The 26,715-nt window shown below is 54.0% G+C and overlaps 8 protein-coding genes across 8 annotated transcripts; 4 read left to right on the top strand and 4 right to left on the bottom strand.

Annotated features, from left to right (window-relative positions):
- Positions 1–1,006: 1,006 nt before the first annotated feature.
- On the bottom strand, positions 1,007–1,987 carry B0T26DRAFT_670792 (uncharacterized protein; the record flags this gene model as incomplete). Its single annotated transcript, XM_060439224.1, has 1 exon — positions 1,007–1,987. One exon carries the CDS (start codon positions 1,985–1,987, stop codon positions 1,007–1,009), a length of 981 nt encoding a protein of 326 aa, XP_060303378.1.
- Positions 1,988–3,232: 1,245 nt separating this feature from the next.
- Positions 3,233–3,647, bottom strand: B0T26DRAFT_688745 (uncharacterized protein). The gene has a single exon (XM_060441000.1). It carries the CDS (start codon positions 3,612–3,614, stop codon positions 3,414–3,416), a length of 201 nt encoding a protein of 66 aa, XP_060303379.1. The 5' UTR covers positions 3,615–3,647; the 3' UTR covers positions 3,233–3,413.
- Positions 3,648–4,330: 683 nt separating this feature from the next.
- B0T26DRAFT_74356 (nedd8-specific protease-like protein) lies at positions 4,331–5,982 on the top strand. The gene is made up of 6 exons (XM_060444271.1): positions 4,331–4,482; positions 4,951–4,978; positions 5,038–5,052; positions 5,108–5,157; positions 5,210–5,229; positions 5,368–5,982. Exons 1-6 carry the CDS (start codon positions 4,441–4,443, stop codon positions 5,963–5,965), a joined length of 753 nt encoding a protein of 250 aa, XP_060303380.1. The 5' UTR covers positions 4,331–4,440; the 3' UTR covers positions 5,966–5,982.
- A 541-nt stretch (positions 5,983–6,523) lies between these two features.
- Positions 6,524–7,608, bottom strand: B0T26DRAFT_74360 (ribosome biogenesis protein SLX9-domain-containing protein). The gene is made up of 2 exons (XM_060444279.1): positions 7,381–7,608; positions 6,524–7,290 (listed from the first exon to the last, which is right to left on the bottom strand). The coding sequence occupies exons 1-2, from the start codon at positions 7,381–7,383 to the stop codon at positions 6,628–6,630; spliced, it is 666 nt and encodes a 221-aa protein (XP_060303381.1). The 5' UTR covers positions 7,384–7,608; the 3' UTR covers positions 6,524–6,627.
- A 260-nt stretch (positions 7,609–7,868) lies between these two features.
- On the top strand, positions 7,869–9,561 carry B0T26DRAFT_74392 (uncharacterized protein). The gene is made up of 2 exons (XM_060444324.1): positions 7,869–8,083; positions 8,146–9,561. Exons 1-2 carry the CDS (start codon positions 7,948–7,950, stop codon positions 9,411–9,413), a joined length of 1,404 nt encoding a protein of 467 aa, XP_060303382.1. The 5' UTR covers positions 7,869–7,947; the 3' UTR covers positions 9,414–9,561.
- A 299-nt stretch (positions 9,562–9,860) lies between these two features.
- Positions 9,861–10,882, bottom strand: B0T26DRAFT_737162 (mitochondrial import protein Pam17-domain-containing protein; the record flags this gene model as incomplete). The annotated part of the gene is made up of 2 exons (XM_060443408.1): positions 9,861–9,961; positions 10,060–10,882. 2 exons carry the CDS (start codon positions 10,880–10,882, stop codon positions 9,861–9,863), a joined length of 924 nt encoding a protein of 307 aa, XP_060303383.1.
- A 7,697-nt stretch (positions 10,883–18,579) lies between these two features.
- B0T26DRAFT_737163 (uncharacterized protein) lies at positions 18,580–19,839 on the top strand (the record flags this gene model as incomplete). Its single annotated transcript, XM_060443409.1, has 3 exons — positions 18,580–19,032; positions 19,116–19,704; positions 19,802–19,839. The coding sequence occupies 3 exons, from the start codon at positions 18,580–18,582 to the stop codon at positions 19,837–19,839; spliced, it is 1,080 nt and encodes a 359-aa protein (XP_060303384.1).
- A 2,160-nt stretch (positions 19,840–21,999) lies between these two features.
- Positions 22,000–24,422, top strand: B0T26DRAFT_688779 (uncharacterized protein). The gene has a single exon (XM_060441001.1). The coding sequence runs from the start codon at positions 22,301–22,303 to the stop codon at positions 24,062–24,064; it is 1,764 nt and encodes a 587-aa protein (XP_060303385.1). The 5' UTR covers positions 22,000–22,300; the 3' UTR covers positions 24,065–24,422.
- Positions 24,423–26,715: the final 2,293 nt, after the last annotated feature.

The following is a 26,715-nucleotide window of genomic DNA, read 5'->3' on the forward strand; positions in this document are numbered from 1 at the left end:
CGATTTGGATGCAACATCGGAGGACCCCCGAAGCGACTCAGGAAGTGCAACTGGTGATGAGGAAACACTCGAAGAGATGTACAGAAAAAGCTTAGTATGGAGAGCAAGCCTTCAGGCGCAGCCACCCGAGGGTTCTTGAAAAGGTTGGTCTTCTAATCAATGAAATCTTCGGAATAGGGGGCAAGAAGTCCACTTCCAGTCTTCCCAAACCGGCGCCCAAACCTGGCCAGGGCGGCCCTGGAGTCCTCGAGGAGCTTGTGGGCGGGTGGATCAAGTCCCTGCAAGAACCGCCCAAAGTTACGAGTTCAACTAAGCTTCCGAAGAGGAAAGGATAATCAAGGTCCGAGAATCCCGTCGACTAGCCTTGTGCCTTAGGCAAAGAAAGCCCCAAAGCATGAAACTCAATTCAATGCCTACCGGTGCATTCGATTCGGTTTCAGATGGGCAGGTTTTATTACGTACTGTAACCTTGGGGCGGCCAGGTCGGGTAGTCCGGAACAATGGTCTTGGGAGCATTTGTTTAAGACTTCTATTTTGTAACTATGTGATGGAATGTCAGAGTTCGGAAGCAGCCATGATCTGTAGCACGTAGTGGTGATTAGACAACTTGAGGGAACAGGACGTTGCAATTTGTGCCGTAAACATTTGCCACTGCAACAATATCATTCTGCTGTAAAAGACTTTATGGCATCTAGCTAATTCTACTATGGTATATTAAGCCTCGCTGATCAAGGGGAACAAATCAACCCTCTTCATTCATTACCTGCGCCATCGCTGAAAAAAGGCAACCACCTGGTGTTGATTGACATGGAATTGGTTTTCCTCCAGCGGCAAATACATTAATTTCAGACCCCAAACCCCCTACCGGAACTTGATGATAGCAAAGAAAGCAAATTAGTGACGTTCGTTGCCGGCTAAACCGCTGCCCGTATACTTTTTCCAACTCTGTAATTACTTTAAATGACAGAGTTTTTTCTTCTTCCAAACGCTGTTCTGGAAACCCTTCCTAGAACAGTCCACCGCCGAGGAACATGGGCAGCTGGCGCACAATCGGCAGCGGCGCGTTGTTGGGCCAGGGCTTGTCGCTGTTGTTATTGTTATCTTTCGTGTTCCTGGGATTCTTGTCCGAACCGGAACCGGAGCCGGATGCCTGGTTTCCGGGTCTTTCGTCGTTGTTGGTCTTGTCATTCTTATTCTTGACGTGGTTGTTGCCGCTGCCTTGATCGTCGATGCCGAGCTGCTGGCTCGAGGAAGACGATGAAACGGAGTCAGAGCTAGAGTTGGGGTTGAAGCCAGACCGGCCGGACCACGATCCCAGTTGCTCGTTGATGCGCTGGAGCACCGACGACAAGGTCGACGCGCCACCAATGCCGCAGTTCAGGGTCTTGAGCTGGCGGCTGGACTTTTCCTCCGTCGCTGTAAAGGTGTTGTCCTCGTCGATGTTGTTGTTCTTGTCAAGGTGCGAGGCCGACGCTGGGCCGCGGCAGAGATTGCTCAGCACGGCGAGGCTCGGCACGTCGGTGATTTCTGCCGCGCTTCGCTGGCCGCTGAACGACGAGGATTTGAAGGGGCCATTGCTGCCGCTTCCACCCGGCTGGGGGATGGTCTGGGGCGCCGTCTTTGTCAGAGTGTTGGCCGAGGTTGTGTAGAAGACGGCCGAGTTAGACGGCGACTGCGAGAACTTGTTGGGGCCCGTGGCAGCGCTGGTGCTGGCAGCGAGCAGCGACGAGGGTCCGGCGTGGGCTCGGCGGTGGAACGACGCGAGGAGGACTTGGTGCTGCTGGCCGGTTGCGGCCGCAGCGGTTGGTAGCTCGCTGCCGTCGTCGTGGGAGGCGTACGAGATGTTCCACACGTTGCTCTTGTGCTGGGGCGTGATGAACTTGAGGTCGAAGACGGTCGGGCGCTGCTGGTTCTGCTTCTCGGTGCCCTCCTGCTCCTGCTGCTTGCGGTTGCGCTCCTTCCACTGCGCTATCTCCTCGAAGCCCATCGTTAACTGGCTGAGAGTGCGTGTCTGTGTCTTCATCGCGGTGACGCCGGCGACGAGGTAAGAAGGCCCCCGCGCCGGCTGCGAGAGAGCACGGTGGGACAACATCCTGGCAGACACACGAGGCTAGTGATGGTGTCGTGGTGGGAGGAGATGTATGAGATTTGGCTGCGAGGACGCTGTAAAGCTGGATCGTGTCTCTCTTTCTTGATGTGCTTCTTCTGCGGATTGTGCAGGGGAAGTCACAATAATTGTGTCGGTTTTGGTGTCAGAGGAGAGCGCCCGTGAATGGGAAGAGTGGAAGCGACCGTGGGTGGGAAGTTCGCGGGTGGGTGGCGCCCCGAAATATGCTTGGCCACACAGCTTTTCCCGAAGGGACCCACGAGCTGATATATGAACAATGTCTTTGTTCAGACAGAGTTTAATTCTGGACTGGTGCTCGGTAAGAATTTTTTTTTTTGCACGCGTGCTGAGGCGGCGGATTTCTGAAATATAAGGCCAGGAAGGTGCCGTTCCTAAACCTTTCTCCAGGCCAACCTCCTGATATCGGCGCTCCTTCCGTCACAGAGATGAAAGCAAGGGGAGCGGATGGTTGCGTGTTGCCAATAACTTCTGTTGTAACTCGGAATCTCAGATGTTTTCTACATTGACGAACCCTTTGGGCGGCTAGCATAGTTGAAGTTCAACGAAAGAAGGGCCATCTTTGGTTCGTGGATAAGGCTTTGCATCTGACGAGATGGAGGTGGAAGTAAACAATGCCAATGCTAATGCCAACGCTTCCAAGCCACACCGCCAGGATCCGTTGCATCGACGTGGGCCTCTCAGCAACGGAAACTTACACATTCACACGGCTAGAAACGGAAGGAAAGGCGGCTGGTTTGGCAATACGAGCGGATTGTGAGCTGAGCAATGAGTTCTGGCAAACTTTGAGGCTGTCGTCAGCAGGTACTAATAACCGATGGAACCTCACACCTTAAATTGGCCGTTGACTGGGCTTCTAAAAACATTTTCTGTGCAGTAAACTTTTACTCCTTTTCTTTTGGGTGCTTACCGAGGGGGGGGTAGTGCTGTGGAAGATGTTCTATTGGGAAATGAGGAGGTGGAGACTAGGACTAGGAAAGAATGTTCCTTTCACCATCCCATGTTTACGGCCTGTGCCACATGCGTTGCATCCACAGTATCGATTTCTTCAAGGCGCAAGTTGATCTTAAACAATGTGGCGTTTGTTTGCTCGTTCAGAGTGTTGGTTTCTCGACTAGGTTGTCGATCACCTGGTCTGGGTGTCATTCTCTGCCATGTTGCCGTCACATTTTACTCACAGTTATTAGACCCCAATCTCAGTTATTATTCTTCGTTGCAGTCTATTGCGGTGCGTATAAGCCACATCATAGTCTGATTCATCAACTCTATTGAAGACGCAATTCCGGATTCAGGGGTTCTCCACCCCGCAGGAGAAGAAAGGGAAGAAACAAAGAAACAGCCTAACTAACAAGAACACACAGCACGGATTGCTTATAGGAGGATGAGCGTTGAGAAAAAGGATCAGAGAAGAAATAAAAAAAGAGGAAACAAGGAAGAACAATTTGAGCCACGAGGTGTGGCTCTCCAACGTATAAACGACACACTCCATCCGCAACTGGAAAAGGAGAGGAGGATCGTGCTGTGCTGCGGTGACGTCTCCCCTCTTTTTGGGGTTGTCCGCTACTAAAGAAGCCTAGCGCAGCCGGAGCGTTGCAAGGGTATCTGCCGATTCCCGCGCCACGCCAGGGGGGGCTGTCGCCAGCGTTCCAGTCGGACAGTGACGTATTGACAATTGTGTGGCTCGCGCTCGCAGCAAGGCGTTTGCCCGCCGTGTCGACAGTCAGTAAGCGTCGGTTTTCAGGATGAATGTATTGTCCCGTCTCAACCCGGCGCTATTATCTGTGGCTCAGGCCCGCAAACCTGAGATCCAAGGCAGGCCGCTCTGTGTGTACTATTGTTCCCTATTGTCCAGTTCTCTTCAATAACGTCAGCCCGGTACTTAGCGCACAGCCACAATGCCCCTCCACAATACCAAGCGGCCTGTGTAGGCGTGCCCGGACAAAAATGCGGGGTCTCAAAGTCCCGCGACTTCAAAACCTCGAGGTCTTCTGCCTGCCCGCCGTGCCTTTTGCCTGACTGTCGCATGTCCCGCCCCCCTACTGTATCCTATTGTCCAAACCTTGATGACGACTCTGTCGTGAAGCTGAGCTGTATTGCGCCCCTCGCCCCGACCTGACGCTATTGTGCAGTAATTGTTTTGGCCCTGACAGACTGACCGAGGAACAATAGGAACAGGCACGCATCGTGCTTTCGCGACGCCCATTTGCAAGGCAAGGGCCGACGAATCCGACACACCTCGTCAGCGACCTCGTACAAATACCTCCGCCGCCCCCCGCCACCGCGACAACCGCTCCTGAAGTGAAGCCGACGAGAGAATGCCTTTCCGACAGAGAGTCGCAAGACACTTTGGAGACAGTGTGGGCAACTCCCATCTTCTTTGAACTTTGAACTTTGAACCCCTTTTTCCCTTTTCTTCGAAGTCGAACCAAACGGTAGAGAAAATGAAGGCGCAGGAGCAAGCGCAGGCGCAAAAGCAGGTGCAGGTGCGCACGAAGGGAGAGGCACGGGCGCAAGCCCAAACCATGTCTCCTCGGCCCCGTGGAGTCACGGTCTGCAGGATTCGGGAGAAGTTTTCTGCCCGTGCTGGGCCCAAGCCCAAAGCCTCTACCCCGGGCGCTGTGGGCCCGCACAAGTCTGCGAGCCCTGGAAAGACGGAACCCAATGCCAACAAGGTCACGAAGCCGATGACTGTTGGCCGCCCTGTCGCCGCCGCTGCCGCCGCGGCTGTTGTTCGCAAAGCCCCCTTGAGCAGCAGCAGCAGAGTCTCCAAGAGCACCGCCGCTAAAATGGCGGCGAGAAAGAGCGCCAGACTGATGGGCCAGCAGTTGTCTCCCACGGCACCATACCTGTCATGTAAGTCCAACCCCTTCTCGAATATTGAGTTTCTATCCCGCTGACTGGTCGCGCTTTAGACTATGACATCCTTTGTATGAGCCCTCGGTTCCCCGCCCATCTAGAATGCCACATCTGACTCTTTCTTAGTGACGGGCGACGACATCAGATCCCTCAAGCAAGATTGGCTTACTGACAATGTAAGTCGACATCCTCATTCGCCGACCGTTTCAGGTTGCTAACCAGACGTAGAACATCGCATTTTGGGAAGAGTATGTTGATTCCCTTCGTCATGGTTCTGGGCCCTTCAGACTGAGTCCAGTATCAGCTCACTCCACTTCCATAATTTATCACCTCCCAAGTTAAGTCGGCTTTGTTTTGCCTTGGTCCGAGTCTAACTGTTGTCTTAGATGGCTAGAGCGAGAGATCTTGCCCAGGTACCCGCAGGCTCGGATTGTCCTCCTGCGTCCCAGTATGACATTTCTGCTCATGCAGTCTGTCGATGTCAAGGGCATTGGAGCCGCTCTGCCCAACTTCTCCAAAGTCACACACATCTTCCTCCCCGTTAATGACAACCGGGATCGAGAGCGTGCCGACGGCGGATCCCACTGGTCGTTACTCCTTGTGTCTGTCATCGATGGTGTGGCGTTCCACTACGACTCCCTCGGCGGGGCGAACTTTCTCGAGGCACAAAGGTGCGCGGACCGACTTAGTAGGGTCCTCGGCATGGCGCTCCGGTTTCACCAGATGGAGGACTGCCCCCAGCAAGAGAACAGCAGCGACTGCGGCGTGTTTGTGTGCATCCTAATGCGCCACCTCCTGATCAAGCGCCTTCTCAACGCCAACGCCAACGAGAAAGTGTCCATGTCGATGGCGAACAAGATGATCGACAGCTACGGCGGCCGGAAAGAGATGATGAAGATCATCGAGTCTCTGCGTAAGGAGGGAGAACGACGACGCAGTGCTAGTCCCTATGCCTCGTCGCACACCCCGCCCCGCATCGAGTAGGCAACGGCGCAACCACCCATTCTGTCTTGCGGGTTCAAATATAGGCTTTTTGCGAATTTGTCTTGTCCGACACGCCATCTGCCTTTTCTTCTTTTTCGATCAAAAGCAAGCATTGCAGGTGGAAGGGGCGTTGAGCCGCCGTTTTGAACGATGGTGTTGTCCGAAGGGAGGTTGGTTGCAGGATTGGTGTGCAGGGTCTCTGGAACCCAGGGACGGGGCGTTTTTCGTGTTGGCATTCGGCGTTTGGCAGGTATGAGTACCCCATGGTATTATTGGCAGTTTACGACGGGAGAGGACGACAGGGACAGTCAGGGACGGGGACGGGGACGGGGGTGGAATTGACTCGAAAATGGCTTGCAAGTATGTGTGGGCTGGCAGGAGGTTCCTGAGTAATATACCTATTCATTGCCGAGCGGGTAGTAAAATAATCCGTAGGCGCCGGGATGGATGCATCGTCTTAATCTAAAGCGGCATCCGGGTAACAGTACCCTCGATACCGGAATATACATACATTCTTCTTCTTGAACACACGTTTTAGTCTGCTTTCGAGAGGTCGGCGGCACCTGTGACGCACCTTCCGTATTTACAAGCTGGAGGTTGACTTAGTCTGGAAGGTCCGTGGATCTAGGGCCAAGTGATGGTGGTTTATGAAGAGTTTCAATTCATTTATGTCCTAAAAAGGAAGGATTTTGCTCCATTGTCGCCGAGATGAACCCTCTCAGCGCCGCCCACCGGCTCGCCGTGACTGGCGCCACCGCCGCCGCCCCAGCCCCAGCCGCAACATCCGTGTCCATGTCTTCCGTAATCGCACTAGAAGCAGAAGCAGCAGGCGCTGCCGCCTTGACCTCGGCCAGGGCCGTCAGCTGAGCCAGGCTGCGCCCGAACCGCTCCATCTCGCCCCGCACCACCTTCTCCTTGCGCTTCAGCGCCCCCGGGCGCGACCGCAGGCTCTTGTGCCGCACCTTGCCCTGGCGCGCCTGCTCCGGGTCCATGGCATCCGCGTCATCTGCCGCAATCCCCGCCGTGATGTCGTCGAGCGCGTCGCCGAGCGATTCGAGCGTCGCGACGAGTTTCTTGGACGGCCGCCGCCGCTTGATGCTGCTGCCATTATGGGTCTGGGGAGGCGTCTTGGCGATCCGCGACACGAACGAGCTGTGCTTGACGATCTGCTTATCGCGCCTGCTGTTGCTGAATACACTCGCCCTGAAGCTGGAGGTGGAGGCGGTGTTGGTGGCTGGTGCAGATGTTGGCGACCGCGCGGCGGCTTGCGCTTTCGACCGCGCGCTGACGCGCTTCTTGGCCGCTGCTGTTGGCGCTGTGGGTGCCTTTTTTTTTTCGTCCAGTGTTGTTAGAGAGAGAGCGGGACTGCGGAGGGGATTGGCCAATTGGCGAGGGAGGGAGGGAGCGAGAGATACCATGTCTGTGAGAGTTCTATCGGCGGTGAGAGAGGGTTAACGGTGATGGCGGATTTCGCGATCGATTTGATGGACGCCTCTCTTCCCAATGATGAGCTGCGCGCCCCCGGCTTGACTTGATTGACTGCTGTGGCAAGCAAGCGGGGCAGTTTGGACTTTTTAGTGGGGTCCGCGGTCGATGAAGTCTTCACCGCCTTCCATGGTGGGGGTTGGATGCCAAGAACAGCTAGGATTGAGCTCTTTTGGTGGGGTTTTGGTATGCCTCAGCCTTACATACATGCACGCACATATGTACAGCGAGCGGGCTTGGTGGGGGACGGGACTTGGGATTGCAGAACCTCCACTTGCACTTGGTCAGAGCTTGACTTGGTTTGTTGCTGACAACCTCGACAAAAGGGTCAAGCCGTGAGACTTGAGTGCAGCTGCTATACTCGGGGATGCGCCTGGAGTGCTTGATAAGTGTTTAGACATCTATAGCTCGAGAAAGTGGCCATCCACCTCATCAGCGGGATGAGCGGTCCATAGCGTGTCACTGTCAGCCAGCAACGCCACGCAGACAATGAGAAGATGCACCAAGACTCTGAGAGGAACGGCGCCGCAGATGGGGACGCCAACGGCAAGGATGGACACAGCCGGCGTCTTACGGACGAGGAATTCGAGCGGTATTCTCGCCAGATGATTGTCCCTGGCATGGGTAAAGAAGGTGACGTCTCCCTCATCCGCATCACATACCTGTGCGACTAACTCGCATGCACATACATACAGGCCAGCTCCGCCTGATCAACTCCCGCATCCTCATCATAGGGGCCGGCGGGCTCGGCTGCCCCGCCGCGCAGTACATCGCCGGGGCGGGCGTCGGCACCATCGGCCTCGTCGACGGCGACGTCGTCGACAAGTCCAACCTGCACCGCCAGGTGGGTCACGCGACGTCACGCCTCGGCATGAAGAAAGTCGACAGCCTGATCGAGCACCTGCGCGGGCTGAACCCGCTGCCGACATACGTGCCGCACGCGTTCCACCTCGACGCGCAGAACGCGGCCGACATCGTCGCGCGGTACGACGTCGTCGTCGACTGCACCGACAACCCGGCCACGCGCTACCTGATCTCGGACGTGTGCGTGCTGTTGCGCAAGCCGCTGGTCTCGGCCGCGTCGGTCCAGAAGTCGGGCCAGCTCATCGTGCTCAATTGCCCGCCCACGCCCCAGGGCGTCGTCGACGGCACGCCGCGCGCCGCCCCGTGCTACAGGTGCTGCTTCAAGAAGCCGCCGCCGCCCGGTTCCATGGTCTCGTGCGGCGAGGCCGGCATCATGGGGCCCGTGGTGGGGATGATGGGCGTCGCGCAGGCCGGCGAGGCCATCAAGATCATCGCCTCGGCGCTGCACATCCCGCCAGACCCCTCCTCTTCAGTCTCGCCAGAAACAAACCTCGGCCAGCCCGCGCTGCTCATCTACTCGTACGACCTGGCCAGCGGCGTGGGGCCGTACACGTTCCGGGCGCTCATGATGGCGGGGCGGCGCAGGACGTGCTTCGCGTGCGGCGAGGGCTCGACGCTGACGCTAGAGGGGATCCGCGCCGGGTCGCCCAACTACGAGCAGTTCTGCGGGCTCGCCACCTCCATAAACCAAACCCGCCTGCCGCCCGAGGACCGCATCACGGCGTCGGCGTACGCCGCAGCCGCGGCCCGCGGCGAGCTACCCCCACACATCCTGCTCGACACGCGCGAGCGCGAGCACTTTTCGTTTGGCAGCGTCGACGGCGCCGTCAACGTGCCGTTTGGCAAGCTGCTCGTGGCGGCCGCCGCCATCAAGCGCGACGGGGCGCCCGCGGACACCATACTCCCTACCACAAAACCGTCGCTGCCCGACGACGCGCCCGTGTTTGTCGTCTGCCGCAGGGGGCTGGACTCGCAGGAGGTCGTGGAGAAGCTGAGGGAGCTGGGCGTGGACAACGGGGGCAAGAGGAAGATTATGGACATTATCGGCGGAATGAAGGCTTGGCGGGACGAGGTCGATCCCACGTTCCCCTTTATTTAGGATAGAATGGAACAGGTAGGGGCATGCACGCCGTAGCTGGCTAGAGGCTTTGACGGCTATTGGTGGTGTCACTTCGCCTCGCGACTGGAGGTTCACCACCTTTTCCGAAAGCGAAAGGTTGGGTAAAAAGGGGAGAGTGTCATTATTGTCCTGTCGATCCCCGAGCCAGATATATGGTTGGTAGTTACTTGTACAATGAGGGGGCTTTGAACACCGTCCGACACAAAAGAAACACATAAGGAGAAAAAAGCGTGACAGAGATAGTAAGTGTTGTATAGTGGCAGCAACCACCCGAATGCCATCAGAGAAAAACAATCATTTGTGTGTTTTTTGTCCCATCCATGGGGAGTCCCAACTTCAATTTCCTTTCCTAGGTTTCACCTCTTCTGTGATTTCCATCTACTCCTTTCTTTTGCCTGCCTGCTTGCCTCTCATGCCAAAGACCTTTCATACAAACGTCGTCCGCTTCTTGTTGAACGCTCTCTGGTCCCTCAGCCACTGCCGATAGCCCGCCACGCTCGAGATCTTCTCGCCGTAAAAGTCGGGCACTTGAAAACAGGTTAGCAACTGTCACTTTAGTTTCGTACCCGAAGTGTACATGGAAAAGCAGAACAAACCAAAAAAAAAAAAAGGGGGGGGGGCTTACCTGGGTTCCCCATGGAGCTGGTGCTCGGATCAACACGATGCTTCTTGATGCGCGCAAACAGCTGGCTCTCCTTGACGGCCATCTGGCTCTTGTAGCTGCTGCGCAGGGCGTTGAAGATGGCGGTGCCTATGCTCGGGCCGACCAGCCAGCCCAGTGCGGCGAAGCTCATTGTAATAATACCCATGGTGAAGATGGGGTCCAGCGGCACCTGGCCCATGATGCGGTCGGCCGTGCTCGTCGTCACGAACAGCGCGCCGCCCGTCGACGTGCCCAGCGCCGTCGCCACGCTCAGCACCAGCTGCAGCCGCCGCCGCGTCTTGCGCAGCTTGAAGAACGTGTTCCAGTCCAGCGGCGGCTGCTCCGGGTGCGCCGCCGCCTGCGCGTTGGCTGCGGCCTGTGCCGCGCTGGCGTCCACGTCGTGGTCGCTGCGGGGCTGCGTCGCCGTGGTCGTCGTCGTGGTCGAGGCGTTGCGGCGCTGCTGCTGCTGCGTGCGGAAGCGGATCAGGAGGGCTGACGGCGCCGGCTTGCCAGAAGTAGCGGTGGCGGTGGCGGTGGCGGCGGTGGGAGTGGCGGCAGCAGCAGCCGTGGAGATGGGTCGAATGCATATGGCCTGTGGCCGGGCTGCCGCCGACGCCGCCGCCGGGGACGACTGCTTCGACGGGCGGGTGGCAAGCTGGGGAGTGGCAGCCATGGAGAAGGGCGAGACGCCGGCGCTGGCGGCCGAGTAGGGGCAGGCGGCGTTGCGGAAGAGGATGGGCTGGAGCCCGTTGGACGAGCGGCCCACGCCCGTGCGGATCATGCTTGTCGCCGTCGAGGTCAACATGTTGTGCTGTGCGTGGTGCCCTCGGGTTGACTTCCTTCGAGGCCGGAGGAGAGAATTGACAAAACTATCGACCGATCGGAAGGAAGGCCCTGATTGATCGTGGAATTGAGTTGGCGATGTTGGACAGGTGCAATCCACCTCGTCGAGCGAAGAGAAGTCGAACTGCTGCTGGGAGCTGCTGGTTCGAGGATTTTGCGAGCCTCATCTATCAGGCGGCAGCTCGCTTAACGGCATAGTGGGCTGCTAGCCCGGGTAGATAAGCGATAAGAGCTTGGTGCTTGGTGCTCTGACCAACGTGCCTAACCCGCTACCCGCCCTCCACTGCTGTCCAGTAACTGCAGGCCCCCACCGCAGTAGCAGCTATAGTTCTTGCCAAAACAGCCCATCATGACGTCTTCTGTAGGAAGAAAAATGTATTATAACCGATTGTTTATCGAATCTACTTGATGACGGCAGCTCCACGAGGGTGCTCTTGGAAAGTTTTGACACGAGTTCATCAGCCAGAGAGGCCTCGGCTGCAACTTCGCCAGATACCTCTCTTGGTCTTTATACCCTTTCCAGTTTGACAGACGAATATATTGTACTCACTCCATAGGTACTTAAGGTAGGTATAATTCTATAAAATCCATGTAAAATTGCTCGCGTCGCTTCGTTCGTCAGTCGCGTGTCCCTTCGCTACGCTACGGGACGCTTCCTTCCTCTCTCTCGCTCCTGGCAATTTAGGGCGCGACAGTCAGCTTATTTGGATAACGTGGAGAGCAAGCGAAGCGACAATATCCTATCCGGAGGCCAATAACTCCGATGCTCAAGAGATCTTTTCTTACAACGATGGCTAATCCTACACAACTAAATCTTGCATCTATACAATAGAGCTATTAGTTATATACCCGCTCATATCTCTCGAGTCAACCTCCTCTTCCTGTGGATCTAATAGCTGTAACTTGTGATGAACCGCGCCCGTCCTGGGCTAGTCATAGTTCTGAAAGTGGGGCCGGCCAATAGGAATGACGAGACAGGCATGCGGGGCAGGGACCCGCATTTGCTCTGTGAAGCGGGGCACGGAGCAACGGTTTTATTGGCTCTACGGGGTTGCTCTGTAGCTCTGCCAGAGAGCAACAGAGCAATGCTCTGTAGCTCTGCCAGAGAACAACAGAGCAACAACCTAATTGGGCCGCTCTAGGTAGATATATACGACGACCGTAGCCACGGTCTTAGATAATTCTTGCTTGGTTCTTCAAGCAAGCAATACACATTCACTGCACTCATACACTTTGAGTGGCATTCCGATTTGACTGTATTACCCGTGCGATAGGAGCTTGCCCTTTGTTCTATCTTCATAATTACCAACCCTAGCATTCTGTGGAGCCCGTGCTCCCTTACAGACAGACGACCCTAACAGTCGAGTGGTTTGTAATATAACTTCCTTGCCTCGTAATCTGCTATCTTCAATTGTATGCTCTGTACCGGTATTTTGCGGTATATCCTGCTCCGATCAAACGGCGACTCAAATATTAGGCCATCTAAGGTCTTGACCCTGGAAACTGCCACGTACGATAGGCCGGATGCGAACTCTGGCGCGGAGATATCATAAACCACCTTGTCGAGAGTGACGCCCTGTGACTTGTGTACTATGATTGCGTAGCAAACAAGTAGTGGAAACTGCTCCCGGTAGCCAGTGCCAGCCCCAAGAACGAACTCCTGCCGAACCCTAAGGATAAGAACCACCAGCTTAGCCCTATCACGAAGCTCTTCTCCGCTAGGTAATAGGAACGGCGGCCTAGTATAGTTATCAAACGTAACCATAATAACCTGCGGTGGGTCTTCCAGCACGTTAGCGCCTTCAGCCTACTATTACAAACCACTCGACTGTCAGGGTCGTCTGTCTGTAAGGGAGCACGGGCTCCACAGAATGCTGGGGTTGGTAATTATGAAGATAGAACAAAGGGCAAGCTCCTATCGCACGGGTAATACAGTCAAATTGGAATGCCACTCAAAGTGTATGAGTGCAGTGAATGTGTATTGCTTGCTTGAAGAACCAAGCAAGAACTATATAAGATCGTGGACACGATCGTCGTATATATCTATCTACGTAACCAATAACAGTGGTTCCGTTGTCCCGTGGTCCCGCGTCCGGGTCACCGCCCGGCCGGACCTGTCCCGCGCCCCCGAGCTCCAGAGCTCGGAATCCTGGAACGCTCCTGATTGGCTCGCGCCAAAAGTGCATGCCCCACCTTTGTGCATAACCACAGGGAATCCACAGGGATTCGTGACAGGCGGGACTTTGTCCGCAGGTTACGGCAACAGCTACAGAAACTCTTACGTTCGACGCGGCTCTCTGGGAATGAAGTTAGCAAGGAAACCAAGGAAGATACGTCTAATAGACTTACCTGCTGCCTGCCACGATTGCGGCAGTCCGCGTAATCAAGGACGATCCGTCGAGGGCCTCGGAACGACCGGAATTAGTCGATATCCTTCTCAACGCCGCAGGTCTGGCAAACTTTGCGGGCAGCCGCCTTCGCCGCGTCCGCCATAGATACCAAATAACCTGGCCATAATAGGCAAAACGGTACTACGGAGGAAAGGAGGTTAGCTACGAAGAGCGGGCAGATTGTAAGGTTCGTCGAAGGTACTACGGTACGACTAATTATTGGAAAAAGAAAAGCAATCATAGGGTGGGCGAGGAGTTTCGAGGCGGGGTTGAAGGGCAATTCGCGTAGTCACGTACGCAAGCCCGCCCTGGCATTGGCACTACTTGCGTACGCCCCACCACGCCAGAAAGCATTTAAACGCTTATATCTTAGCCAATTTCTATTATAATACGAATCAGACTTCAGATTCAAAATTTCCGTAAAGTTATACACATAATAATACCAGTTGCATCAATTTTGGAAAGTATGCTGACTGAATAGCAGATAGGCACGTAATAGGGGCTGCTGTTGGAATAGCGATACTGGTGACTGCACACTAGCAGGGAGGAAGCAGAGATCGCGCGAGTACGCACGTGCAAGTAGGCACGTGCGGCGCGCGGACCTCTCACACACACACACAAAAACCCCGGTCGCAAGCAGAATCTACCTTAGTTCCGGGGAGAGAATGAATCAGAACAACTTTACACCCCCCCCCGGTAGTACTACCACTTTTTGACCCGTTGGAACACCTACGTGGTTGGAATACCACGAACAGCTGCCCATATTGAATATGACTGAGAAATCGGGTCCACCTTTCTATGTAGGTTAGCCAATCCGGAAAGGCGATAAGGCGTCTTATCAATTTCACATAACGTGGTTTACCACCGAGCGGGACACCCCACCGACCGGGACACTTTTCCTCGACCCCATGACCTATAGACTGAATTGCAACCGCACCACAATGAAAATTCAATCGGAATCCATCTCATTATCTTCGCCCGACAATTCTTCATTCATAGGGCAGGTTCGTACATTATGCCCAGGCTTTGCGCATTGTCTGCAGCGCCGAATAGTCGCCGGCCCCGCTTGCGACGGACCACCGTCTTCGTCCTCTTTGCTCTTTTTCTGGCGACTGGAATCTATCTTGGCCATTAAACTATGCGCATCTTCTACAGAAAGTGCACCGCCTTCTTGGAGTCTCGTACGCTTAGCTCGCCGGCGCTTTGCAAGGGCCTTATTGGCCTCCTGAGTCGTACGGAGCTCTGCCCGCAAGAGGGTCATCTCGTACGCGATTGCCTCCGTACCCTTTGCCAACTGCTTGATAGCGTTAAATATTGAAGTCTGTGAGCTCCCTTGATGGTCGTTGATTCTCTTCCGTACGAATTCGGACTGCAAAATAGCCTCGGCCGCCGTATGTGGCGTCTGGGAGGTCCAAGGGCTGGCGTCGGCGGAAGGGGGACCAGTCGGTGTTGGCGTCCGAAGCTTGATATCTAGCTTCGATAAGACGGCTTCTGGGTCGAAAGGTACTAATCCAGCACCGCGGAATCCAGCTATAATGTTTTCAGGCGTCATAGTATCGTGGTGGGCGGCAGTAAAGGCGATGAAGAACTCGGGCTTCATAATGTGGTTGATATGAGCCCGGATGAAGACCTCAAGTTGCTTGCCATACATTCGCTTTAAGACGCCAAAACAACCGACGTCGAGAGGCTAGGTGAGGTGTGAAGATTGAGCAGGGAGGCAGAGGGTAATAATCTTGTTCTCCTTGCAGTACTCCTCAAAAGGTATAGAGAGGTGGCTCTCATGACCGTCCAAGACGATCATGCGCCAAGAACCCTGTTGCCGGGCAATAGTATGCTTATTAAAGTGCTTAATCCACTCCATAGCTGCTTTATTATCCGTCCAGCCGTTTGGAAACGTTTTAACGACCCAGGGGTCGGGGAGATCGGTGCCCTCGTACCATACACGAGGTGGTTTTTGCCTTGTACGATGAGGAACGGCGGCACCACAAAGCCGTCGCTACATATACACTCGATCGCTGTTGCCCATTCTCGATTCCCTGATTGTAATTGCTTGCCTCGTCCGCGGCGGTCCGCACGTGTAACGGCCATTGCAGTGCAAATAACGCCCATCATAAAGCCAGTCTCGTCGAAGTTGTAGAAATCGCAGTCCTAGATGCCATACTTCGCGCGCATGTTCTTTACCAACTCGAACCACTTCCTGATAAGGTCTGGATCCTCGCAGAAGGCTCTCTGGAAGTCGTACACGCGAGAAAAACGCGTCTTTAGCTCTTGACGGCGTTGTACGAAGCGGTATGCCCAGTTCTTGCCGACGCGTTTCTCGCCACGCGTCGCGCGAAGGAGATTCGCCATTTCTTCCACACCCTCGATCCGGGGTCAAAATCCTCGCGAATCTAGGTCGAGAACATATCGGACAATCGTTTCTTCTTCGACTTCGGTCAATTGAAGCGCGGCGTTACGCGCTTCGCGTTTCATAACGCGACCGGTCATTCTAGCGTGGAGAGTAGATCTAGGTACGTCGTACGCCTGCGCAGCACGTCGGATTGACATTTTCTTAGATGCACGGATAGCCTCGATAGCAAGGATGATTTTGGCTTCTTGGGATTAGTTGGACATTGTTTTGGTTGTAGTGTACGATGGTTTGAAGTCTAGAGGTCATGGAGTCGCGGAAAAGTGTCCCGGTCGGTGGGGTGTCCCGCTCGGTGGTAAACCACGTTAGTAATTTTTTCAAAGTTTCGCAGTAGTATGTCCTCCGGACAGGAAAATAGGCCATTAGTCCATGTGGATACCCGAGCCGAAGCTGATTGACAAGCGCTCACTCATGCAAGTTTCATGCTCCATCCTTTATTAGACTATTCACATTGCTTTAAATGCTGAACGAAACGCTCATGCCATGTTTTTAACTAAGTTAACTAACCCAGATTTGGCCAGGCCCTACATTTGGCCCATGCGCAAGCCACCATGCACTTACACCAAGGGTGATTGACCGATTTTTCTTCATCACACCGCAACTTCCTCAAAACAAGACCAAATTCTTCCATTTCTTGGTTAATCGAGAGCTCAATCAATCCTCTATTTACCATGCCTGAATACGACGAATTGGAGATGCTGACCGCGATGAAGTTTGTGCGAGACGGCGGCAGTGTGCGTCAGGCGGCAGCAAAATATTGTGTGCCGAGGAGTACACTTCGGCACCGGCTGGCCGGCACAAAAGCCCGTTGCATTGCGTTTGAACACATGCAGACTCTAGATAAGCCTGTGGAAGAGCGTTTGACCGAGTGGATCGTCATGCAGGGTGCCCTCGGCCTGCCTCCTACGCATGCGTAGGTTAGGGAATTCGCCCGCCGGCTGGCCCGGGAGCTCGGGAAGCCTGACGAGATCGGGGTGAAGTGGGTGCGGCATTTCATGGCCCGGAACCCGACCATTAGGACCCAGAGAGCACAGCGGATCGACTCGGTGCGCCTCAACGGAGCTACGAAAGCCGTGACGGCCTGGTTCGAATACCTGGCCCTCCCGGTTATTCGGGGCATCAAGCCCGAGCACCGTTGGAATAAAGATGAGACAGGCATTCTTGAAGGCCAGGGTTCCAACGGCCAGGTCATAGAAAGCTCAGAAAACAAGTTGTTGATGAAGGAACAACCCGGATCTCGCAGCTGGACTACCTTCGTGGAATGTATCTCTGCAACTGGCCAGTCCCTACCTCCTGCGGTCATTATGAAAGGAAAGACCGTTCAACAACAACACTACCCAGAAAAGCTCAAATGCTTCGTTGGTTGGCACTTCACAAGCCAGGAAAAAGGCTGGATTGACGATGCAAGGGCATTGGAATGGCTTCAGAAGGTCTTCATTCCTAGGACCCGGCCAGCCAACGGAGAAAAACGACTACTTATTATTGACGGCCACGGCAGTCATACCACCAATGATTATATGTGGTCATGCTTCCAAAACAACATCTACCTTCTTTATTTACCTCCACACGCTTCTCATGTTCTTCAACCTCTCGATTTGACTGTCTTCTCAGTCCTGAAGAGGGCATACAGGAAGGAGCTCAATAGCAGGCCGACGTTATCGCACAGCACGGTTCTAGGGCGCCGGCTTATGTTGCTTTGTTATTTCAAAGCCCGGAAAACCGCATTTCAGCCCAGCAACTGCAAGGCAGGTTGGCATGCCGCCGGGTTGTGGCCTGTCAACAAGCAAAAGCCCCTGCGAAGCAAGTTGTTGCTAGAAAACAGGAACCAAGGCACCACAAATACAGCTTCACAGGCCCTGGAGGAAGCCAGGTCATTAGCTTACCTGCAGCAGCAGGTATATGATAAATACGGCGTCTGGAAGACTCCTCAAAAGGTCACGGAGCTCACGGTCTCCCTGGCGAAATTGAACATACATTCGGCGGCTCGCCGCACTCGCCGTACGCTATTCAGGAAGATCGAAAAGGCATTCAACATCAAGGACTTCGAATTGGCTAAGCTACGACGTGAGAATGAAGCTCTCAAGGCCGAAATTGAGAACAAGAAAGGCAGCAAGAAGAAGAAGGTCCAATTGAGCCCGAATTCCAAGTTTGCTACGATTGAGGACATTCGCAAGGCACAGAGGGCAGCTGGGCGCGATATTGACAGTTCAGACGAACCAGAGGGCTCGGAAGATGAAGAAGAAGACGAAAGTTGCATTGTAATTAGTTGATTTGACCTTTTTCTATAGCTTCAAATGTCATGCGTTGCGTTGTGTAAGTGCGGGCGGCGCCTGGGCCAAAAGTGGGGCCTGGCCAAATCTGGGTAAGCTAACTTAGCTTGTAAATGTGAAGGATGATGAACAAATGAAGCAACACGAAGGGACACGATTATATAAATCACCCCCTTACTCTTGACCACTAATTATTAGGTATTATTTACAGGATAGTCGACGGTCTCCCCCTCCGTAATATTCCAGACATGGTAAGATATTGAGGCTTGATAGCCTACTTCAATGCCTTTACTTCCTGGCTTGGCCTTTGCCCGCAACATGGGCTACTTTTTACTGCCGACAAGTTATATTGAACATGCGGAACCGTGCATCAGATAAGAGCGGTTAATTGCCGTCGCCATCCCGGTGCTTACTCGAGGTAGATGCCAAGGCCGAGGGTGTTTTACTGCCATATAGCTTATATTGCCTGAGACTAGGACTGGCGCGCTTCATAAGTAAGGCATGGCACCCGTTTTACTCGAGCAGGCGATGACTATGGGGTCTTGACATGATGCCCAACCCCGGAAAGAGATAGCCTCAGCCGAGCTTTTCAATGTTGTGCAGAATCCTCGCCGCCGTGGCACTGCTCCGAGTTTTCCAGGATGGCGCCGCCCAGAATGTCAATGTGGGCAGGTTGCTGCGGTTCTCATGTAACCAGCTCGTCATCGAGCGTATCGACCCACTGGTGACCCCTGGCATGAGTCCGTCAACGCACACTCACCAGATAGTCGGCGGCAACTCGTTCAATGCCACCATGGACCCCGACAAGATGGACCCGGCGTTCGCCTCAACCTGCACGTCGTGCACTTATGCCGAGGACTTCAGCAACTACTGGACCGCCAGCCTGTACTTCCGGTCTGCCGAGAACGGCTCGTACAGGATGGTGCCGCAGCAACCAAACTTCATCGGGCTCGACGGCGTGAGACACCCGCAGAGCGGCGGCTTCTCCGTCTACTACATGGCGCCGTTTCACTCCGCTAATCAAAAGGTGGTCGCGTTCAAGCCGGTAAGCCAGCCCTCGGCCCAACGGCTTACAGCTAGTAGAGCTGTATGCTCTCGCTCCAGCCTCAAATATTGAAAACCCCAAAGGGCTTCCGGATGCTCAGCGGCGACCCGGCGGCGCGCAGCGAGGAGGCCAAGTTCGCGGGCATCTGCCACCGGTGCAACGGGAACGGCGAGGGCTTCATCCCGTGCTTGGCACCCGACGCGTCGGGGTTCCCGGCTCGCATCTGCCCCAAGGGCATCCGGGCGTCGGTCAAGTTCCCGTCGTGCTGGGACGGCAAGAACCTCGACAGCCCGGACCACCGGAGCCACGTGGCTTATTGGTCCGGCAGCGGCGTGCTCGCGGGCGCCGAGTGCCCGGCCTCGCACCCTGTCCGCATCCCGCAGCTCATGTACGAGATCAACTGGGACACGGCGGCGTTCAACGACCCCCGCTACTTCGAGGGCGGCAGGCAGCCGTTCGTGTACAGCTTTGGCGACGCCACGGGCCACGGCCAGCACGGCGACTGCCTGTTCGGCTGGCAGGGCGACGCGCTCCAGCGTGGCATGGACGCGCTTCTTGGTGATGACTGCCTCAACGATGCGTGCGCGACCCTCAAGTCGCAGTCGGCCCAGGACGTCGTGAAGTGCACCAAGAAGACACAGGTGCCCGAGGATGTAGGGATAGGCGGCGAATGTGAGTCCCCAATAGTACTGACCCTAGTGTTGTCAATGTTGCCTTTTGTCACTCGTTCTACTTATTAGTAGCCGATACTGGCGCTCGATTTCTGCAGGGCTCGACGCGCTCCTGGGAAATGTGCCCATCATGTAGACCTAATGGCTATGCTTGGCTGGATATGTCGTAAAATTACTCTGTACTCTGAGCTTCTTTGGCAGCTACGCTCAACTCAGACGGCCAAAACAGGATCTGTCATATTATGGGAGAAGAAATCCCTCATAAATGTGGGAGAAGAAATCCCTTGTAAATGTGAATTGTGGTGAAGTTGATGACACTCATGGTGAAGGACACACAGATGCCCCATACGTATACGCCGTTCTGCAGAAGCCAGTCTCCTTGAATTATTCTAGCATATTTCCAGTTCTGAGATCAGCATAAAGGACAGCTTCGAAACCAAGTCGAGATTGTTATGCAGACAGATTCTTGAAATTGCCTAAATATCTAGGTATACCATCCCCCCCCCCCGATCACCCAGGCTAGGCGATCACTTTTTACACCAAAACGCTACAACTTTGAACAACCGTAGCATAGTCAATTGTGAAGCTATTTATAAATAAAACATGGAAAAATGTAGCTAATTAATCGCTTAATCCATATATTGTACCAACATCCTGGTTGCTCGCCCTAATCTGGTCATTCTTGCAGGTGGAATGTCGTCATCTGCAGCGTCATCCTCATCGTCTTCTTCATCCACCTCTTCTTCTTGCGGCCTGCCTGAGCGGTATTTTGAGCCTCAACTTGATGCTCTGCGGGAGCCTCGCCACCAAGTAGTATGGTAGCCAAAGTCATGAACCGTTTATTCGGGTTTGGAATTTTCCTCCTTTTCTTTGGCTTCAAGCGTTCCAATTCGTCCTCTAGGCCTTCGATTCGTGCCTGCTTCAAAACCAACTCGGCTTGAAGCCCGTCAACTGCTCGGGCGGCCTTTCTGAACTTCATTCTTGTGCCTGGACTAGCCCCCTTGCTCATATCCATTATCTGGCGGCCTGACACGGGGGTATCAGGGACTTCAGGGAGGGCCGGAGGTTCCGGGGTCTTTTTTCTGTCTTGTTGAATCTCTGGATGATTCAACGCCTTTTGCCTACTTATAGGCCAATTACCGGTTGTTCGCCATGATGATTTGATGGTTCTTGAAGTAAAACCTTCCTCTCTAGCCACCTTATAGCAGCGCATGAAGTTAACTTTGTCAACTGGTGCTGCATCGGTTAGACTGGCTAATTTGGCCAGCTCACGTCTATAGTAAGCTTTAACGGCATTGAATGGGCCGTTGTCAAGTGGTTGTAAGCCGTGAGTGGTGTGGGCCCGTAGGAAGCAAAGATATATGTTGTTGTGGAAGCAGGTAGTTATTACAAACCACTCGACTGTTAGGGTCGTCTGTCTGTAAGGGAGCACGGGCTCCACAGAATGCTGGGGTTGGTAATTATGAAGATAGAACAAAGGGCAAGCTCCTATCGCACGGGTAATACAGTCAAATCGGAATGCCACTCGAAGTGTATGAGTGCAGTGAATGTGTATTGCTTGCTTGAAGAACCAAGCAAGAACTATCTAAGACCGTGGCTACGGTCGTCGTATATATCTAAGGCGGACCAATCAGAGTCCTTCTCCAAAAGTCAGAGCGATCACTGCGATCAGTCTACACTGATCGCACTGATCACACTGACCGCTTCCTGACTGGTTGACCGTCCTGCCAGTGGTGGTCAGTCGGGCCTTGGCGGCCCGTCGTGACTGACCACCTCCTGGTTGGCTGCACCAGCCCCTAGGTGGGTCTACCCCACCTGGCTGCCCCAGCCAATCTGGCTGATAAATCTACACTAATATTAAAGTGCACACAATCATCTAACCAAATCTACTTTTTACTTGTGAATACCTTCAAAATTGACTATGCTACGGTTGTCCAAAGATGTGGTGTTTTGGTGTAAAAAGTAATCGCCTGGCCTGGGTGATCGGGTGGGGGGATGGTAGTGTATGTACTCCAGGGAATTGTTTACCAAAGCTCTCGGGCGCGCACCATGTCACACCAAGGTCTGTAAAGATGGCAAGCAAATCGAAGCCGAATAGCCCTAATCTTTTCTCTTAGCCTCGAATTGTTGGAAAGTGCGTCTTTGAACAAAATCCGAATAATTAATACGTGTCGAACGTGATAACCATGGCGGGCAAAACCCCAATATCGCCAGACCCGAAGGGAAAGGGATGGGTCGGCTGGTGGGGGGGGTGTGGTCGATATGGGCCCCACGTGACGATAGATCCCATCCATGCTGACGATTGGGACCACGACCGCTGTAGCTAGCAAAGCTTTGGCGCACTGCTCCAACTTTGGGAGACCTAGGCCAGGCATTGAAACGACGACGCGTCGTGCTGGCTACGAGACATGCACCGTCCGATGTCCTTCTCGTGTCTGCTCGGGTTTTCGTTTCACGACTTTCCCTAACTTACAGAAATACCTACGGCCACCACACATAATAATTTAGGCTGCACCTATTAGGAAAACTTTCTCGAGGCGCGCATCCGCATCCGCACAACCCACCCCTTCTTCGACATCTCCGTCTTCCTCGCTGCCATGGTTCCCAAAAAGACGGAGCCGAGTCGCAAGACAACAATAGAGATCCCCCTCCCCTCGGTGCGAAAATATGTGCGCGGCTCAGGCCCCCCCCTCCCCAAAATCTCCCTGATCCCGCCACACGACTCGACGGGCTACATTATCGACAAGTTCGTCCTCCCCCCACGCGAGCAGACAACTGCCACGACGCGCCGCCTCATGTACTACCGCATCGGCTTCACAGATCTCCCAGCCCTAAAGGTCCTGGTTCCTTGCCACAAGGTCCTCGACTACGTCTCGCCCCGCGAGCTGGAGGACTGGGAATACCAGAACATGGAGAGGAAGGAGCAGGAAAAGGCCCGCGAGCTCGAGGACGAGGACAAGGACAAGCAGAAGTCAAAGTCAACCGCTCGCAGCGCTGACCGCCCCGCCAAGGCCCGCCAGGTTGAGGTTGCTGCTCCGGAATCCGTCTTGAGCCCGCCCGACAATGCTCTCCTGCTCGCCAAGCAAGCGGCCGGCCCGTCCCTTGCAACTCCCCAAAAGAGGAAACTGGGCCGCATGTTGGACGACGAGGACCAGAGCGAGAGCACCAGTAGTCTCGAGTCCGACAGGTCTGCCCTCCGCCGCCAGCTCTACTCAGAGATGGAGGAGTCCGAGGGCAACGTCGAGCTTGGCCGTGGGCCAACGAGCCCGTTACCTTCTGGACTCCCATTCAAGGCATCTGCCCTCGAAGGCTCGTCCCGGGCTAGCAGCCCGACACCGCCTGCGAAGGACCTGCTCTTCAAGGCGACATCAACCTCGAGCCGCGCGACTACGGGACCCCCCCGGCAAACCCCTGTCCCTGTCCCTGTCCCTGTTCCCGGTGCCGCCTCGAGTCTCGGCGTGATTCACCCCCTGTGGGCCAACTCCGTTGGACTTGAGACTCCTCTCCAACCTAGTGGTAGCGGTAGAAACACTCGGACGAGTAGTTCGGCGGGTGATGTGACGCCCAAGCCGCAACCTAAGCCCCAGAATGGTGCGAGTCAGTCCAAGCCGTCCAAGCCGTCCAAACCGTCTAAGCCATCTCCTGCCACCAAGTCGACGCTGGCCGACAAGGCTCCTATTACTTCTCAAAGCTTCACACCTTATACTCCTGCTCCGGCTGTACCTAGTGGAACACGCTTTGCTTCGGATTTCTCAGCTGGACAACAGCTGGAGCACTCGGCGAAATCACAACCGGAACAGTCCAAGCGGAAGTTTGAGGGCCCGCCCAAGGAAAAGAGGCAAAGATACCTCACATCCACAAATGGAAAGAAGCCACGCCAAGCGGACGAGGACGACGAAGACGAGCTCGCGGCAGATGTCTGGGCGGTCAAGGAACTGCTCGACGAGAGCTGGGTGTTTGAGAACGGCACCAAGGTCCACAAATTTCTCGTCAGCTGGGAAGGCAACTGGCCCCCTGGCCAGAATCCGACCTGGGAGCCGGTCGCCAATATCCAAGAAGAGCTGGTCAAGATTTTCCGCAAGAAGAAAAACGCAGGCCTGCTAAAATCGCAGCCAACCCAGAGGACGATGCTCTCGTACATATCGAGGGCCCAGTACTCCAGCCTTGCCGAGGCGTTCGAGGGCGATGCTGCCGACCACCTCCACCCCCAAGCCTCGGATGCCGGACACGTTTCGGACGAGCCGGATGACGAGTTGCTGCCAACTGAGAATTTCTCGCTCAACGGCAAGGCCATCACGCCCATCTTCCCATCCTTTGACGAGAAGCTGTCAAAGTACAGGCAGAGCTTTTCACAGTTCTAGCCTCGGCCTGGTCGCTACTTGCTTCGCACATGCTCAGACTACCGACTATAGGCACCGTCGTGGCCTCTTCTGGAAGGAATGGAGTGAACGTGACTGACGTGACTATGACGCTTTGAGAGGGGGGGGAGGGAGGGCTTCGGGGCGAATTGCAGCAAATTTTGTAAATATAGCTGGCTTTGCTCTACCCTTTTGGTAATTGGATTATTAGAAGGCGGCTGCTAAGGCTCCGTCAGTAAGAATCGAGTGCGCTTTATTCCCCATTGTGGAGCACATTTCTCTTGACGCTTCGTTGCATGTTTGTGGCTTCATCGAGTGACATGCCATGTGGGTCTAAGTCTGCCTTGAAAGGAAAATGGGCTGGTACTTGGTGGTGATGACAACTATATGGCTATTTTTAGGCCTATTTGTTTGCTGTTCTCCGGTTGGCGAGATACCAGGCTAGGTTTTGCCCCTTAATTTCACCAGCATAACATGTGGACAAGGGCTTTTTGTGTACGGATGACCCTACCAAAAGAAAGTTCTCGCCGCCCTGATACCAATTCTGCCGCCAGAATCCATTATAGGGGGCCATAGCATATGTAACCAGGCCAGCCTAATTCGGAAGAACGCAATACGTTGGGCAGCAATATGGTGTAAATAGTACCTAACCCAAAAGCCCAGAATTTCCCTTCTTTCTTGCAACATCATCCTTTTGGCTATCATTAAACAAAATACCATATTCCGACATTGCATCTCGTGTTCAAGCCCTTACTTTACAAGCCCTCGGGTGGAAAAATGAAGATATTGAGAAGCTGACTGGCATTAAATCGAGGGCCCTCAATCGAGGGCCCTCAATAAGCTACTTGACCGTGCTATCGAACGCGGATTTGAGCCTAGGAAACTCCAGATTCAAGATTTATATGTTACGAATTCCCCCAAATCCGGCCAGCCACAGAAGTAAGAGGCCTTTAAAGAAGAGGTGCTTGATAAGGTACGCAAAAGCCGTTATGGGCGCGAGTTATCCTATGCTCAAATCGCCTCGGATTTAGGTAACCGGATCTCTATTATAACGGTCTGGCGTATCCTTCGGAAAGCTGGCATGCGCAAAACAAAGCCCACGCGTAAGCCAGGGCTTACAGCGAAGATGAAAAAGGAGCGTGGAATGGTACATAGCTCATAAAGATTGGACTTTGGAGGATTGGAAATACATGATTTGGTCTGATGAGACTTCTATTATATTGGGCTTTCCCCGTGGTGGTTATTGGTTTGGAGGAAGTCAGAGGAGCTGCACTTGAAGACTTGTATCCGCGAACGGTGGAAAGGCTATTCGGAATACATATTCTGGGGTTGTTTTTCTTATAACCAGAAGGGGCTATACTATATTTGGAAGGTAGAGACTCCTACTAATAGGAAGTTGGCTGATGAAGATTTGGAGCAGATGAATGCTGTGTTGGAGCCGATCATAAAAGCTAAATAGGAGCTTACTAACCCAATATCTCGTTTAAGAATCGACCGTCTAATTCAAGGGCGAATTCCGTAATGGAAATGGATAAAGAAAACGGGGAAATTAACACGCGGTAAAGGGACTGGAATTGACTAGTATCGTTACCAAAAACTGGTTATGATTCCTAAGTTAATTCCATTTATGTAGAGGTGTAGCCCTCAGGCCCTTATACAGGAAGATCGCGCTCCAGCATATACTCACTATTCGCAACGCGTAGTATACTCTACTACACACGTTTTACGCCTTCTTTGGGTTCCAAATTCGCCAGATCTTAATATGATTGAGCCTACAGGGTTCTATCTAAGGAGGAAGACTACAAAACAAGGTGCACTACAAAGTCGGAAGCAGGCGGAAATTGTATGGAAGAAGGCCTAGAAGGAGATGCCTTAGCAGATGATACAGGAGTAGATCTAGCGAATTGTAAGGAAACCACCCTCGTAACCACCATGGCCACCGCCACCAGGGCCACCATCGCCACCATCGCCACTATCGCCACCGCTAACAGGGCCACGCACTATCGCCACTACCACCCTGGCCACGCAAGGATGACTCGTAACCCCTTTCACGTGTATATAGACCATGGCCTTCGCACACCTCTTTAGCTCAGGCCAGGTTGAAGTCTTACGCCAATACCAGTCATTGCTCGCCCTGCTTGTTGCTTCTATTGTGACCACCTTGATCAGGCGTACCTGCCTTCTCTTACACGAATCTTACACCACGTTAATGAAGTTATTATTACAAACCACTCGACTGTTTTGGTCGTTTGTCTGTAAGGGAGCACGGGCTCCACAGGATGCTGGGGTTGGTAATTATGAAGATAGAACAAAGGGCAAGCTCCTATCGCGCGGTAATACAGTCAATTGGAATGCCACTCAAAGTGTATGAGTGCAGTGAATGTGTATTGCTTGCTTGAAGAACCAAGCAAGAACTATCTAAGACCGTGGGTACGGTCATCGTATATATCTAACTGTGTAACCAATAACAATGGTCCCACTGGCCCGTGGTCCCGAGACCTTGCGGTCTCGGGACGCCGGGCGTGCGGGGCACTGTCCCGCGTCCCCGACCTTAAGTTGTCCCGAACCTCGGGACCCAGGGACACTCTTAATTGGTTCCTTCCATGGGACGCTCCTGATTGGTCCACACCAAACTGAGCGTGCCCCACTATTGC

This window comes from Lasiosphaeria miniovina, assembly GCF_030549165.1.
Source record: "Lasiosphaeria miniovina strain SMH2392-1A chromosome Unknown B0T26scaffold_1, whole genome shotgun sequence".
In the NCBI taxonomy this organism is placed as follows: domain Eukaryota; kingdom Fungi; phylum Ascomycota; class Sordariomycetes; order Sordariales; family Lasiosphaeriaceae; genus Lasiosphaeria; species Lasiosphaeria miniovina.